At 40.7% G+C, this 13,065-nt stretch overlaps 1 protein-coding gene across 1 annotated transcript in view; it reads right to left on the reverse strand.

The window, feature by feature from the left end:
- Positions 1-233: 233 nt before the first annotated feature.
- Positions 234-13,065, reverse strand: part of LOC124775303 (ankyrin repeat domain-containing protein 65-like) — a 177,260-nt gene continuing 164,428 nt past the window's right edge. Inside the window, exon 4 of the mRNA XM_047250139.1 lies at positions 234-615. Coding sequence (XP_047106095.1) covers positions 234-615 — 382 coding nt within the window. The remainder of the gene's footprint in view (positions 616-13,065) is intronic.

Genomic DNA, 13,065 nt, shown 5'->3' on the forward strand with positions numbered 1-13,065 from the left:
AGTTGTGTGCTGCCTTTATGTGCTGACTGAAGCTGGGGGTTTGCATTCTGCTGCCTCCCATCTGACAGCTCCTTCTTCTTCAGTGCCTCTTCGAAAGTTTTTGGTTGAACATCTCGTATATTTTGCCTTTTATCTGCGGTGTCAATGGAGACATACCACATGAGATCGCTAAAAATCAGTGCCTTTAGTGGCTATTTCCCTGTACTTTCTTCACAAAGCGTTAGATACAAACATCACTTCAGAATGTCCATCACTTGCCACCTGTTGATCACTTTGGCGATGTACAGAGGTGTTCGCCCTCTGTTGTCCATGGCCGACTTGTCTGCTCCTGCTTCCAGCAGCACAGTTACCACATCCTGGTGCCCCCTCTCTGCTGCCCTGTGCAGTGGTGTAAGCTGCCATCTGTCCCTGGTGTTCACTTCTGCCCCACTGCTCAGTAGACAATCGACTGCCTTCGCATACCCTCTCTCTGCTGCCCACTGGAGAGCTGTCTTCCTATACTCGTCCTTTGTCTCCACATCTGCCCCAACAGCGAGTAGCACCCGCAGTTCCTCCACTGCTCCATCCTTAGCTGCCTGCAGAAGCCTCCAATTCAGATCCTCTGCTGGGTTGGTGCTGCAAAGAAACAGTCAAATCCTTCCACTTTACTGCAAAATCACATATCTACTGAAGAAAAGTTGTCTAGTAGCAGTTCTGAATACACCCAGAGGCAACAAGCGTTAAATCTATAGTTTTATTACATCTATAGTACAGAATATTAGGAAAGTACATTAGGATACAAAAGACAATATTATCTCCTTGTTGCTGTTTCCATTCACTTTCTATTAATAATTTCTATTATTCATCATACATAAACGAATTCAGTTGTCATGTTAACACATAAGACGACTAGTTTCAACCGCAATTCGCAGTCATATTCAGGTTATATGATCGTTACCGAAATAACTCGTCAATTCACGAAATCACAACTGCAGTAGCAATTGTGTGGCCTGAAGATGACTGAAAAGTGCAGTTGAAACTGGTCGCCTAATATGAAGGAAGTATAGTAATCTAGACACTGTAATAAAAAGTTTTATACGTTACTGAGAAATCATATACTCCACAGTTCAACTGTTTCAAAATTCATGAAAATATCAATCATTGACTGTCAGTTCCTGTATCTTCAGTACTTCCCATTGTGGTCATACTGGAAGCTGAACAGATGACACATGAAAAGAAAAAAACCAATAAAAGGCAACGTTTCAGGGTAGAATCCTGGTCCTGCAAATATTTTTAACATCCAAGGAAGTTTAAAAACGGAACACGGGCTGCTGCAGAGTGAAAGATTCATGCTTCAGGTTATTCTGTCAAGGGAGGCAGATCTTGTTTATAAATATCCTGTTTGTTTCTGTATAAATGTTGTTTCCATGTGAAGATCATAGATTACATTTCCTACCAAAATGAGCAGAAGAGGAACTTTAGCATGTACTTAATATTGCACAGTAAAGTGACCATAAACTTACAAACAATCAATAAAATGTGAAAGAGTAGGAATATTTCCAAACACTTTATACGAAATAGTTTTTGATTTTTTGTGTGAACACATTGTAATAAATAGTTGTTTATTTTTGGGACTGTACATCACAACATGTCTCTCTAGTTACACGAAATATCTCTAGCAGAGTCCATAATAAGTAAATACAGAAAAGTGTATTTTAAATTTCAGTACTCCAGTAAAGAGGATGGATATTGTTATGAACACCAATGTTATGTATATATGAAGGTAGTATCTGTTCCCAAAAGAACATATACCATTGATGACCGTGAAGCTTCTCTAGAATGAAATGATAATTAAATCGATAACGGAATTTGGTAGTTTAATCTGCCACGAGTAATGAGTGTGATGGGCAAACATGTATTTGCGCACTGCGAGTATAGTGGTATGGACATGTTGGGAATGTGGGTCTCACGGGGAGCGTGCAAGGGATAAGTCCCTGCAGGCGCACTATCCTCTGTGCCCTCAGTGGCTCAGATGGATAGAGCGTCTGCCATGTAAGCAGGAGATCCCACGTTCGGGTCCCGGTCGGGGCACACATTTTCAATATGTCCCCAATGATGTTTAACAACGCCTGCTTGCAGCTAGGTTGCCGATTTAATTATTATTTCACCAATGTTATGTACTATGCGTGTACGTCATAGAAGCGAGATCTTGCTCTCCTCTTAAGTGCGAAATAGTTAACATGAAACAAGAATTTAACTTGATGTATGGAGGAAGATGCAGTCTGATTTCTGTAACATACTCAAGGCTGACAGAGATGAAAATCCCGTTGACTGAGATGATACTATGTGGCTGTAATTTAACTAATTGTGGTCCAAGAGCTGCAATGGGGCTGTATATTTTGCAGGGCGCTGAAACATGGTAGGTATGTTCATTAACTGGTGCGCTCGTAGAGTATGCTGAAAAAAAAAAAAAATAGTTCCACTTTCTGCCACGAGGTGAAAATATATCTCTGTAAGCAGTTCGAATTTGAAACATTTCCTCTTTTGATGTCACTATGCTGTATGTCGCTTGGCGATGTGCGTTAATTCCTTTTGTGAAGTGACTTGTTGTAATTGATTAAGAAGGCTGAAGTTTTCCATACGAAACGCAATGACTATTGGGAAGAACGACCTTGAACTGCTGGTAAAGTTGTTTTATCAGACTGGCAGCAATAGCAGCGCTGCATTGTAGAAATGTCGCCGCCATAAACAGTTGCGGACAGGCCCCGTGTCAATAAATAGGCTAAAGAATATAATCAAGAAATTTTAAGAAACAGACGAATTAGAATGTAGAGCAGGGAGAGAGAGGCGGCCTATTCCCATGGCAGTTGTTGATGCAGTTGTTGTAACTATAGCTGACCGTACATAACGAAGCCTCAAAATCTGCAGCCAGTGCGCAATTTGTGTGACAGGAATTGTCTCTCCTCTGGTCAATGGTTCAAAAGTTTTGTCAGCGCATTTTACACTGGTATCTTTGGAAGATTCAGCTACAACGCCGTATCTTTGCCCTTTGTTTTTTGGCATGCATGAAAATGGATGACATGTGGCCAGGTATTATTCTTTGGACAGACGAGGAACATTTTACTCTTCGCGGCGCCGCTAATACACAGAACTGTCGCATATGGGGTTATACTCCTCCACACCTTGGGCAGAAACATCCACTTCACTCAGCTTACGTGACTGTGTGGTATGGTTTCACAAGCTCCTTCACTCTCGGTCCATTTTTATTTGAAGAGATTACATCTCGTGGGCCTGTTAGGTGTACTGTGACATCTGCGTGTTATAAGGACCTCCGTGTGCAATACGTGATTCCGGCTCCGCCAAAACGCAACTGTGTCCGCATTACTATTTTCGCGTAAAGTGGGGTGAGACCACATGTCACTTGCCAGGTGAAAGACTTGCTTTGAGGAGCCTTCGATAACAACAGCATTATCTCAAGGCAATTTCAAGATGTGTGGAATTCCAGATCCCTTGACTTAAATCCATGTGACTTTTGGTTGTGGGGATATCTGAAGATCGTGACTATCAGTGATGTATCTGGAATCTTTCTGATCTGAAGGATAGCATACGACGACCTTTTGCTCTGCTTTCGTCAGATATGGTTTGGTCAATTGTCGACCCCGCCAAGTTATGGATGCAGCATGTTGTTTTGGGAACCACATTTAACACGTGTTGTAACTTGTGAATTATCTCTTAATAAACGTACCAGAACCACCGTTATCATGTGTCTGATAGTTTATCCCCTTTTCCTACAGCCGCACCACATTCTGACAGCTTACTGCTCCGTATTTTCGCCGGGTGGCAGAAGGTAGAACTAATATTTTTTTCAGCGCACTCCATTAGCAGACCGATTAATGAACACACCTACGATGTTTCAGTGACCTGCAGTGTATACAACCTGAATGCAGCACTCGAAACACAGCCAGTTTAATTATAACCAACGGATACATTGTTGTTTCAACAGTGGTCAAATTCTGAATGTTTTGAGTTGCTCATTTACCCATCATGAAACAAAGCAGGGAAACGTATGGACATCGTTTTGTGTGTGTGTGTGTGTGTGTGTGTGTGTGTCTTGCTATTGAAATGACCACCAATAGTAAACTGGTGATGACCACTGACTTTAGTATACTACTACTCTATGTGATAAAAAGTGTCCGGACACCTAGCTGAAAATGGCGCTCTCCATCGGTAATGCTAGAATTCAACATAGTGTTGACCCACACTTAGATCTGATGACAGCTTCCACTCTCGCACACACACATTCAGTCATGTGCTGGAAGGTTTCTTGGGGAATGACAGCCCATACTCCACGGAGTGCTGTGCTGAGGAGAGGTATCGATGTCGGTCGGTGAGGCCTGTCACGTAGTCGGCGTTCCAAAACATCCCGAAGGTTTTATGTAGGATTCAGGATTCAGGTCAAGGCTCTGTGCAGGCCAATCCATTACTGGGATGTTATTGTCGTGTAACCACTCCATCACAGGCCGTGCATTATGAACAGCTGCTCGATCGTGTTGAAAGATGCAGTCGTCATGCCTGAATTGCTCTTCAACAGTGGGAAGCAAGAATTTGCTTAAAACATCAATGTAGGCCTGTGCTGTGATAGTGCCACGCAAAACAACAATGGGTCCATGAAAAACATGACCACACCATAACAACAATGCCTCCAAATTTCACTACACACTGGCAGATGTTCACCGGGCATTCGCCATACCCATACCCTGCAATCGGATTGCCACATTGTGTACCGTGATTCGTCACTCCACACAACGTTTTTCCACTGTTCAATCGTCCAATGTTTACGCTCCTTACACCAAGCGAGGCGTCGTTTGGCATTTACCGGCATGATGTGTGGCTTACGAGCAGCCGCTCGACCATGTGCCCGTAACATTAACCACATGTTTCGAAGTTGCATTCATTATGCTCACTATAGTTCCTATGGTAGTGCTGTCATGTAACAGCATGGCAGCATTTCAGCTGTAGTTATCGATTTATGTGTGATGCACAATAAATGTAGTAACTAGAAATAAGTGAAGCAAGATGACAGTCTTCTGTTCTCGTTTCCATGTAGCTTTCCTGAGAAAGCCATTGATGAATGTTAAAAATACGGTAGAAGTTCAGAACAGAAGAAAACTGTCTAAAGCCTATTGTTATTTTTTTATCCAACAAGAATAGTATGCATACTTACTTAATAGTGAATTCCATATGAAAATTTGTTATGAACTGTGAATTCTCAGGAATAAAAAACTTTATTACTGTACACACTGAGCAGTTCATACCACACTCTGCCACATCTTCACACAAAGCTGAACACACACCTGGCAGAAATGTGCCCAAACCAAAACCAGTAATCACCAACAAACTCATTGTAAATAAGATATCGATGGTCGCAAACTAGAACAGCAATCGCGGACACAGAAATCCGTGATAAATCTCTTAAGGTTGATGGTCTAGCAGTGACTGGGTGGCGGGATTTCACAGACAATATACAGGGCGACGTGCGCGCCGCCAGTGCCGGAACGGTGGACTTTCCCCCTTGTCTTATGGCAGTCTGCTCATGTGACATCTTTGGCGGGCGCCAAATTAAGTAAGGCGCGACGCTGAGCACGCTGTCCTCACTCTCCATAACGGCGTCCTTGTTGGACATAGAAAAATCCATGTTTAGCTGGCTACAAGCAGATTTTGTTTTCTAAGGGGACTAAATTGCTAAAAAGGTTACATAAAGTGTATAGGTATTGATTAAGTTTCAGTTTGGATATCTTTTTCAAGGTGAAACTTTCAAAATGACTTGCAGAAAAACAAAATGATTAGAAATAATAAAATAATATTATAAGAAATAATATTATAAACTTCTAAAAATAATATTGGGAACTTAATGGTATTCATCATAATCAATGATTCTGGAAAACCTGCAACTGTGTCATTCATGTTTTAAATAGTGGCAACTGTACCATTTACATAGGTTTTCATGCTTAACATGTCACCTTTCGAGAATTCATTCTCATTGCCAAGTACATTTGTTTATGCAAGTGTATTTTGTGATGTTTACTTGCGTGATTTTCTGATTCTCCTTCACTCTAGTCGTCTCTTTGAAGTTATACTACAATCGGACAATTTGATAACATAAATCTTGGGATGTTTTTTATATGCTAATTTTAGAAATAGTATTGTCTTCCATCTACTTACTTACTACTTGTGCCTCCTCCATTAAGCACACACACAAACCATCACAATGGTTCTTTTTTTTTAGTCAAAACATGTTACAGTTATATTATGTTAGTATGGTTTCACAAAGAGTTTGTACACTGTCAGAGGTGTTACATTTTTTGTGGATTACATTATTTACATGGAGTTGTCAGTTGTAAAATTTATTACGTTTCCATTACTGACTTTTGCTGACTTTTAAATAATCGATTGTGTTTTATATTCTGTTTTGTTGCAGATGTTGAGTGCAGGCGTCCAGATATACACAGGAAACCTACATACAAAACAATGGTACACAAAGTAAACAAAATTCCGTTGAACAGACATAAAGACAAAAACTGCAGTGACTAATGACTTCACAAGTTCAATGATAAACAAAACGCGGAAACAAATAGCAAAAAAGAAAGAAAGTCCTGGCTCTTTAGAAGGAACCAGCAACACATTTTTGTAGCGGTAGCATACCTTTCGTAGGCAACATTTCTCAAAAAACAGAAAACCTCCTTAGGTCACGTGAAGTGCAAGTGACTTCTCCACAAACTACAACAGAAATTAGTGAACACTTTAAACACTAGAAAAGATAAATTCTCAGACTCAGGAATATACAAAATCACATGTAAAGCTTGCGCAAGCTACTACATAGAACAAACTGGCAAGCACTTTCATATTGGGTTTCCCGAACACAGCAATGTTAAACATATAACCGATTCAAAAAATCAGAAAAGGCAACACACATAAAAGACCCTGGACACCCATTCAAAAACATTTAAGAAGAGGGATGGAAGTAAGGAAGGTTGGATTTAACGTCCCACTGACCGAGGTCATTAGAGACGAAGCTCAAGATCGTATTTTGCCAAGGATGGGGAAGGAAACCGGCCGTGTCCTATCAAAGGAACCATTCCAGCATTTTCCTAGAGCTATTAGGGAATACGTTCTTTAAGAAGCACTCTGACCGAAAATGGACTTGGAGGAGCCTAAATTTCAGTGTCAAAAATGAGATAGACTTTATTCTGTCAAATATTCCACAGATTGTAAAAGACGTATCAGTGCTAAATCAGTTCAACACTGGCAGTGATCACCGTCTTGTGAGAGCAAGGGTCGAACTCAATGTAAGAAATGAAAGGAGTAAACTTATGAAAGGGAAAAGAAGGGTAATCAACCTCAAAAACCTGGAAGAACATTCCTCGAAATTCCAAGAAGTCCTCCAAAGCAAGTTCCACGTAACTAAAGATTGTGATTTGGCGGAAATGATTGTTTCAAGTGCACAAGAAGTCGGTGGCCTATGCAAAAAAAATAAACAAGCAAAGAAATTCAGTGCCAAAACTGAAACCCTTTTACAACAGAGGAGAGAAATGAAAATCCAAACCGATCGTGACATGGTGGCGTATTCTGAACTATGTAAGGCAGTGCGAAGAGAGATGAAAACTGACATACAGAAATTCACTGAAGACACCTTACGAGCAAGCTTGGAGAACAAGACAAGTTTAAAGTCAGCCAAACGCAAACTCACAATAGGTAAAAAGCAGATTATCGCACTCGATGGAAATGACAGTCGAATCACTGAAAAGGAGGCGGTTTTGAAGTTCATCAGAGACTTTTACAGCAATTTGTATAGCAATCCAGGGGAAATTTTGAGTGTATCTAATTTAAATGATATATCTAGTGTTCCAGATATACTCCCATCGGAAGTCAAGTGTGCTCTAGATAGCATGAAGAAGGGAACAGTGCCGGGTGATGATGAGCTCAGCGTTGACATCCTCAAACTGGCAGGAGAGGTAACAATAAGTCACTTGGCAAAACTATTTACTTCCTGCCTGCACTATGCTTCAATCCCACTATCGTGGAACAAGGCTAAGATTATTTTGATACACAAGAAAGGAAGTATTCACAATATTAAAAACTACCGTCCTATCAGCTTGCTCTCAATTTTGTACAAAATGTTTACAAAGATCTTGATAAACCGAATTAGTTCCACCCTAGACTCAGCCCAACCTATCGAACAAGCTGGATTCCGAAGCAATTTTAGCACTATTGACCACATTCTGACCGTTAGTGAAGTGATAAGCAGAGCGAATGAATACCAACTGCCTCTCTGCATTGCCTTTGTTGACTTTGAAAAGGCATTTGACTCCGTTAGCCATGTAGCTGTCCTCCAAGCTTTGAGTGAGCAAGGAGTGGGAGCAGCATACATTGAAGTGCTCAGGAAAATCTACGAGAATTCTTCAGCTTATGTTAACATCGGCGAATCAACTCAAGAATTCCGCATCATGAGGGGTGTCAAGCAAGGCGATCCCATCTCCCCAAAACTGTTCTCTGCTGTATTGGAAATGGCTATGTCAAAGCTGAGCTGGGAAGGTAAGGGAATTAGAATTAATGGAAGAAGGCTTACCAACTTGAGATTTGCTGATGATATTGCCTTACTGGCCAAAGACTTCGCAGAGCTCCAAAACTTAGTTACAGATCTTGCATCGGAATGTCAGCTGGTTGGCTTAAACATGAACCTTTCCAAAACAAAAGTAATATCCAACAAATGGGTCCCAGCTGGAGATGTGAAAGTGAAGGACAGTCTACTAGAAGAGGTCAGTGAATATGTCTACCTTGGCCAGATTATAAATATGAAGGGAGACATAAGACCAGAAATCTATCGACGCATCAAGCTTGGCTGGCAAGCATTTGGGAAGAATTCAAAAGTATTCAGATCAAAAATGCCAGTAAATCTGAAGAAAGCAGTATTTGATCAATGCATTCTTCCTGTGATGACGTACGGATGCGAGACATGGACACTGAACTCATTCACAAAAGGGAAACTTAGGACAGCACAGAGAGCCATGGAGAGATCAATGCTGGGCTATACAAGAAAGGACAGGAAAAGGGCAGATGACATCCGGTCTGTGACGAAGGTTAGTGACATCTTAGAGAGAGTAGGTTCCTTGAAGTGGCAGTGGGCTGGCCACGTCGCAAGAAGAAAAGACAACAGATGGACGAAGCTAGTACTTGAGTGGAGTCCGAGAGAGCACCGGAGGCCTAGAGGAAGACCACCAGACAGATGGGATAAAGACATCAAGAAGATCGCTGGTAACACCTGGCAGAGAACTGCCCAAGACCGTCCCACTTGGAGAAGACTTCTGAAAGCCTACCTGAATCCACGACTCGAAGAGGCCACATCATCTAATGATTGAATTGGCTGATGATGATGATGATGATTAGGGAATTCACGGAAAGCCTAAATCTGGATGGCCGTAAGCGTTTTTGCATCGTCGTCCTCCCTAATGCGAGTCCAGTGTGCTAACCACTGCGCCACTTCGCTCTATCAATAAGAGCAGCTTAAGATATTTAATGCAGGACCTGGGAATTTTTGTAAACAAGAAGCAGGGGAAAAGAATTCTCGTTGACAAACTAAATAGTGTATCAGTTAATTTTTTCAAATGTTTCTCATGTATATAAGTGCAGTAATTTCTGTAAATATGTTCATTTCTTCATAGACTCTACACAACATTTGTAACAAAATAGAATATAAAGCATAACTGACAATTTAAAAGTCAGTAATAGACAACAATCGTAAAAAAATAAATTTTGCAATTGACAACTCCATTTAAATAATGTAACCACAAAATATGTAACTCCTCTGACAGTGTACATGTTTTCATTACAAAACCACACAGTGTAAGTGATTGTTTGTGTGTGCATAATGGAGTATGCACAATACCTATAAACAGACAGAAAAAATACTATTTGTAACTGTGGCATATAGAAAAGTTCTAGATTTATTTTTCAGATTTTCCTATTACAGCACAACCTCAAAAAGACGACTACAGTGAAGGAGAGACAGAAATCAACATGTAAATATCACAAAAAAAACATATGTACGAAAATGAACTTGACAGTGGGAATTAATTCAATACAAATGGCGTGCAGTTCTCATTACATAATTCATAAATATTAGAATCAATTTTTACTAAAGTTAGAAGCAAAGTAACTCATAAAATTTGTCACATTTGAACGTAAGGTTTAAACAAGTTTTTAATCTTCCTCTTTTAAAAAAGAACTCATACATATCTGATCTGCATTTTTACATCTCTAAATGCCTTTTACTTTATGGTTAAAAACTCAATAATATTTTCAGAGAATATTGTTTACCACCAGACATAAATTATGCGAGGCCAAGGAGTGTGAAAGTGCTTATTCTCATTTGTCAAATAACCTCTTGTTCTGTTCTCGTCATCTCCTGCGATAGTACCAGATATATCTCGAGAGAGTGCGTATTCAGTGACTTGTTATACGAGGTGTGATCAGGAAGTAATGGAAGTTTTTGTTTTCCTTACGGTATCTTTATTTATTCATAAACAACGATTCTGTCCCCTTTAAAGTAATTCCTCTCAGATATAATAGACCTGTGCCAGCGCTTTTTCCAACCTTGGAAGCACTTCTGCCACTCACTTTTCATTATGGTGTTCAGCTCCTTCAGCAGTTCTGTTTTTATGTCATCAGTGGTGCAAAACGACGTCCTTTCGTGGTTCTTTTCAGCCAAGGAACACAAAGAAGCCCTGGAAGAGAGCTGTTTCCAGCAAATGCGGTGGCTGAGGCAACATAACGGTTTGTTTTTTACCAGAAAATCACACACAAACATTGAGGTGTGAGCTGGAGCATTATTGCGATGCAATTTCCATGAGTGGTTTTGTCACAATTCTCGTCGTTTGCTTCGGATTGCTTCCCGCAAACGGCGCATAGCTTCCAGGTAGTATTCCTTAGTGACCGTACGACTATAAGGCAGGAATTCTGTCCTATGGTAATCGAAGAAAACAGTGGGAATAACCTTCACATGCACTCGAACTTACCGAAGCTTTTTCTTTCTCTTCAGGCAGCTTCCACTGAGACGACTGGGACTTAGTTTCGACGGCATATCCGTATACCATCATCACCTGTTGTAACCTTCCTTAGAAGTTCTGGATCAGCGTCGATTTCATTCAGCAATTCTGAACGATGTCTGCGCGATGTCGTTTTTGGTCGAAATTTAATATTTTTTGGAATAAACTTTGCTGCTACACGTTTCATGCCCAAAACATCAGAAAAAATTGCTTGACATAAGCCAAAGGATGTGCCGAAATCATCAACGAGCTATCTGATGGTGAGATTTTAAAAATAGATTAAGTCTTTTTTTTTTCTTTCTTGAAACAACCCCCAAGCTGTGGCTAAGCCATTTCTCTACAAACTCCTTTTTTTTTACATGAGTGCTATTCTGCCAAAGTATGAAGGAGAATGTCTGTGAAGTTTGTAAGGTAGGAAACAAGGTACTGGCAGAAGGAATGCTGTGGGTGTGGGTTGTGAGTTGCAGTTAAATTGCTCAACAGGCTAGAGTCCCAATCTGGCACACATTTGTACTCTGGCAGGATGTTTCAAACACTATAATATTTTTGCTAGGAAATATTCGGTTCAACCACAAACTTTGTAGATACACCATACAAATGTATTTTATTTAGTAGGCATCAATGTGATTTTCCATAACCATTTTCTGTACTGCCTCCACATTGTCATCAGTAATTAATATGCTAGGTCGCCCAGGGTGGTCGTCGTCTCCAACGCCTTCTCGACCCTCTCTGAAAGATTTATATCAATCTTAAACTCTTGTCTTTCTGCTGATAGGTTCGGCAAAAGCCACAGTGAACATTTCGATTGCAGTGCTCCAGATTATTTCATTTTTCAAGCAAAGTTTAATACAGGTTCTTTGATCCATCATTTTCGTAAAGGAAAATTCGCCGAGCACTCGAAAACAGATATAACCTTTTCAGCCGTCAACTATAAACTAAATATTAAAAAAACAGCTTAAAATGCAAACTTACATCAGAAACATGTGCAGGGCTACCATGAAGTTAAAAAAACTGTATAATCGGATATAAGAAGGCTGCGAAATTCAAGAATTCCCATTACTTTTAGACCAAATCTCGTATGCTAATCACCTTTATTTGGCCAACATCTCTTGCGTCTGTTTCATACTGCAGGTTTCCGATTTCTTCCCCATCGCCTGTGATAGTAGCAGGTATCATCAGATGGACTGCAGCAGTCTGAACTCCGACTTGCTCGTTCGTTAACTAAACCGTTGGGTGCCTCCGTCATGTGGGAAACGTCTCCTGCTCATTATCATCAGGTATCTTGCATAACTAAATTACAGAAGTATTTGTTTCTGGAATGAAATTTTCACTCCACAGCGGAGTGTGCGCTGATATGAAACTTCCTGGCAGATTAAAACTGTGTGCCGGACCGAGACTCGAACTCGGGACCTTTGCCTTTCGGTAGAGAGCGCGCCCGCGAAAGGCAAAGGTCCCGAGTTCGAGTCTCGGTCCGGCACACAGTTTTAATCTGCCAGGAAGTTTCAGAAGTATTTGTTGTTTGCTGTGTGAGTGCTACCATGCCTCAGTGTTGATCACCTTAAGTAGGGAATGGTCATGTTCAACTATGGGGCGCCCTGTTGTGTTATCTATAATGGTAAAAGGTCTTGTTTCGCACGTTTCCAGTTGTTGGGTTTGGCAGTGGAGCCACACACTCGATGAACAGAACGTGTTCAAGTGCAAGTTGAGCACAACTTTCTTTCACCATGATGAGTGTAGCAGGACTCAGTGTACTCAGCAGTTTGGCTGATGGCGGCCCATCCAAAGATGGATTTGATGGACAGGATGATGGATAAATACAATTATGATTATAACGCGAGGCCCAGTAGTTCAATAAGTACCCGACTACAAATCCGAAAGTCTGAGGAGTGACCTCTAGTAGATACTAGGATCTGTTTTTCAGTTATCATTTGTTTCACTTCTGGCAGTGATTTGTCAGAGCGATAAAAGCTGGATTCCACTTGGA

The sequence above is a fragment of the Schistocerca piceifrons genome, chromosome 2, assembly GCF_021461385.2.
Source record: "Schistocerca piceifrons isolate TAMUIC-IGC-003096 chromosome 2, iqSchPice1.1, whole genome shotgun sequence".
NCBI classification, from domain to species: domain Eukaryota; kingdom Metazoa; phylum Arthropoda; class Insecta; order Orthoptera; family Acrididae; genus Schistocerca; species Schistocerca piceifrons.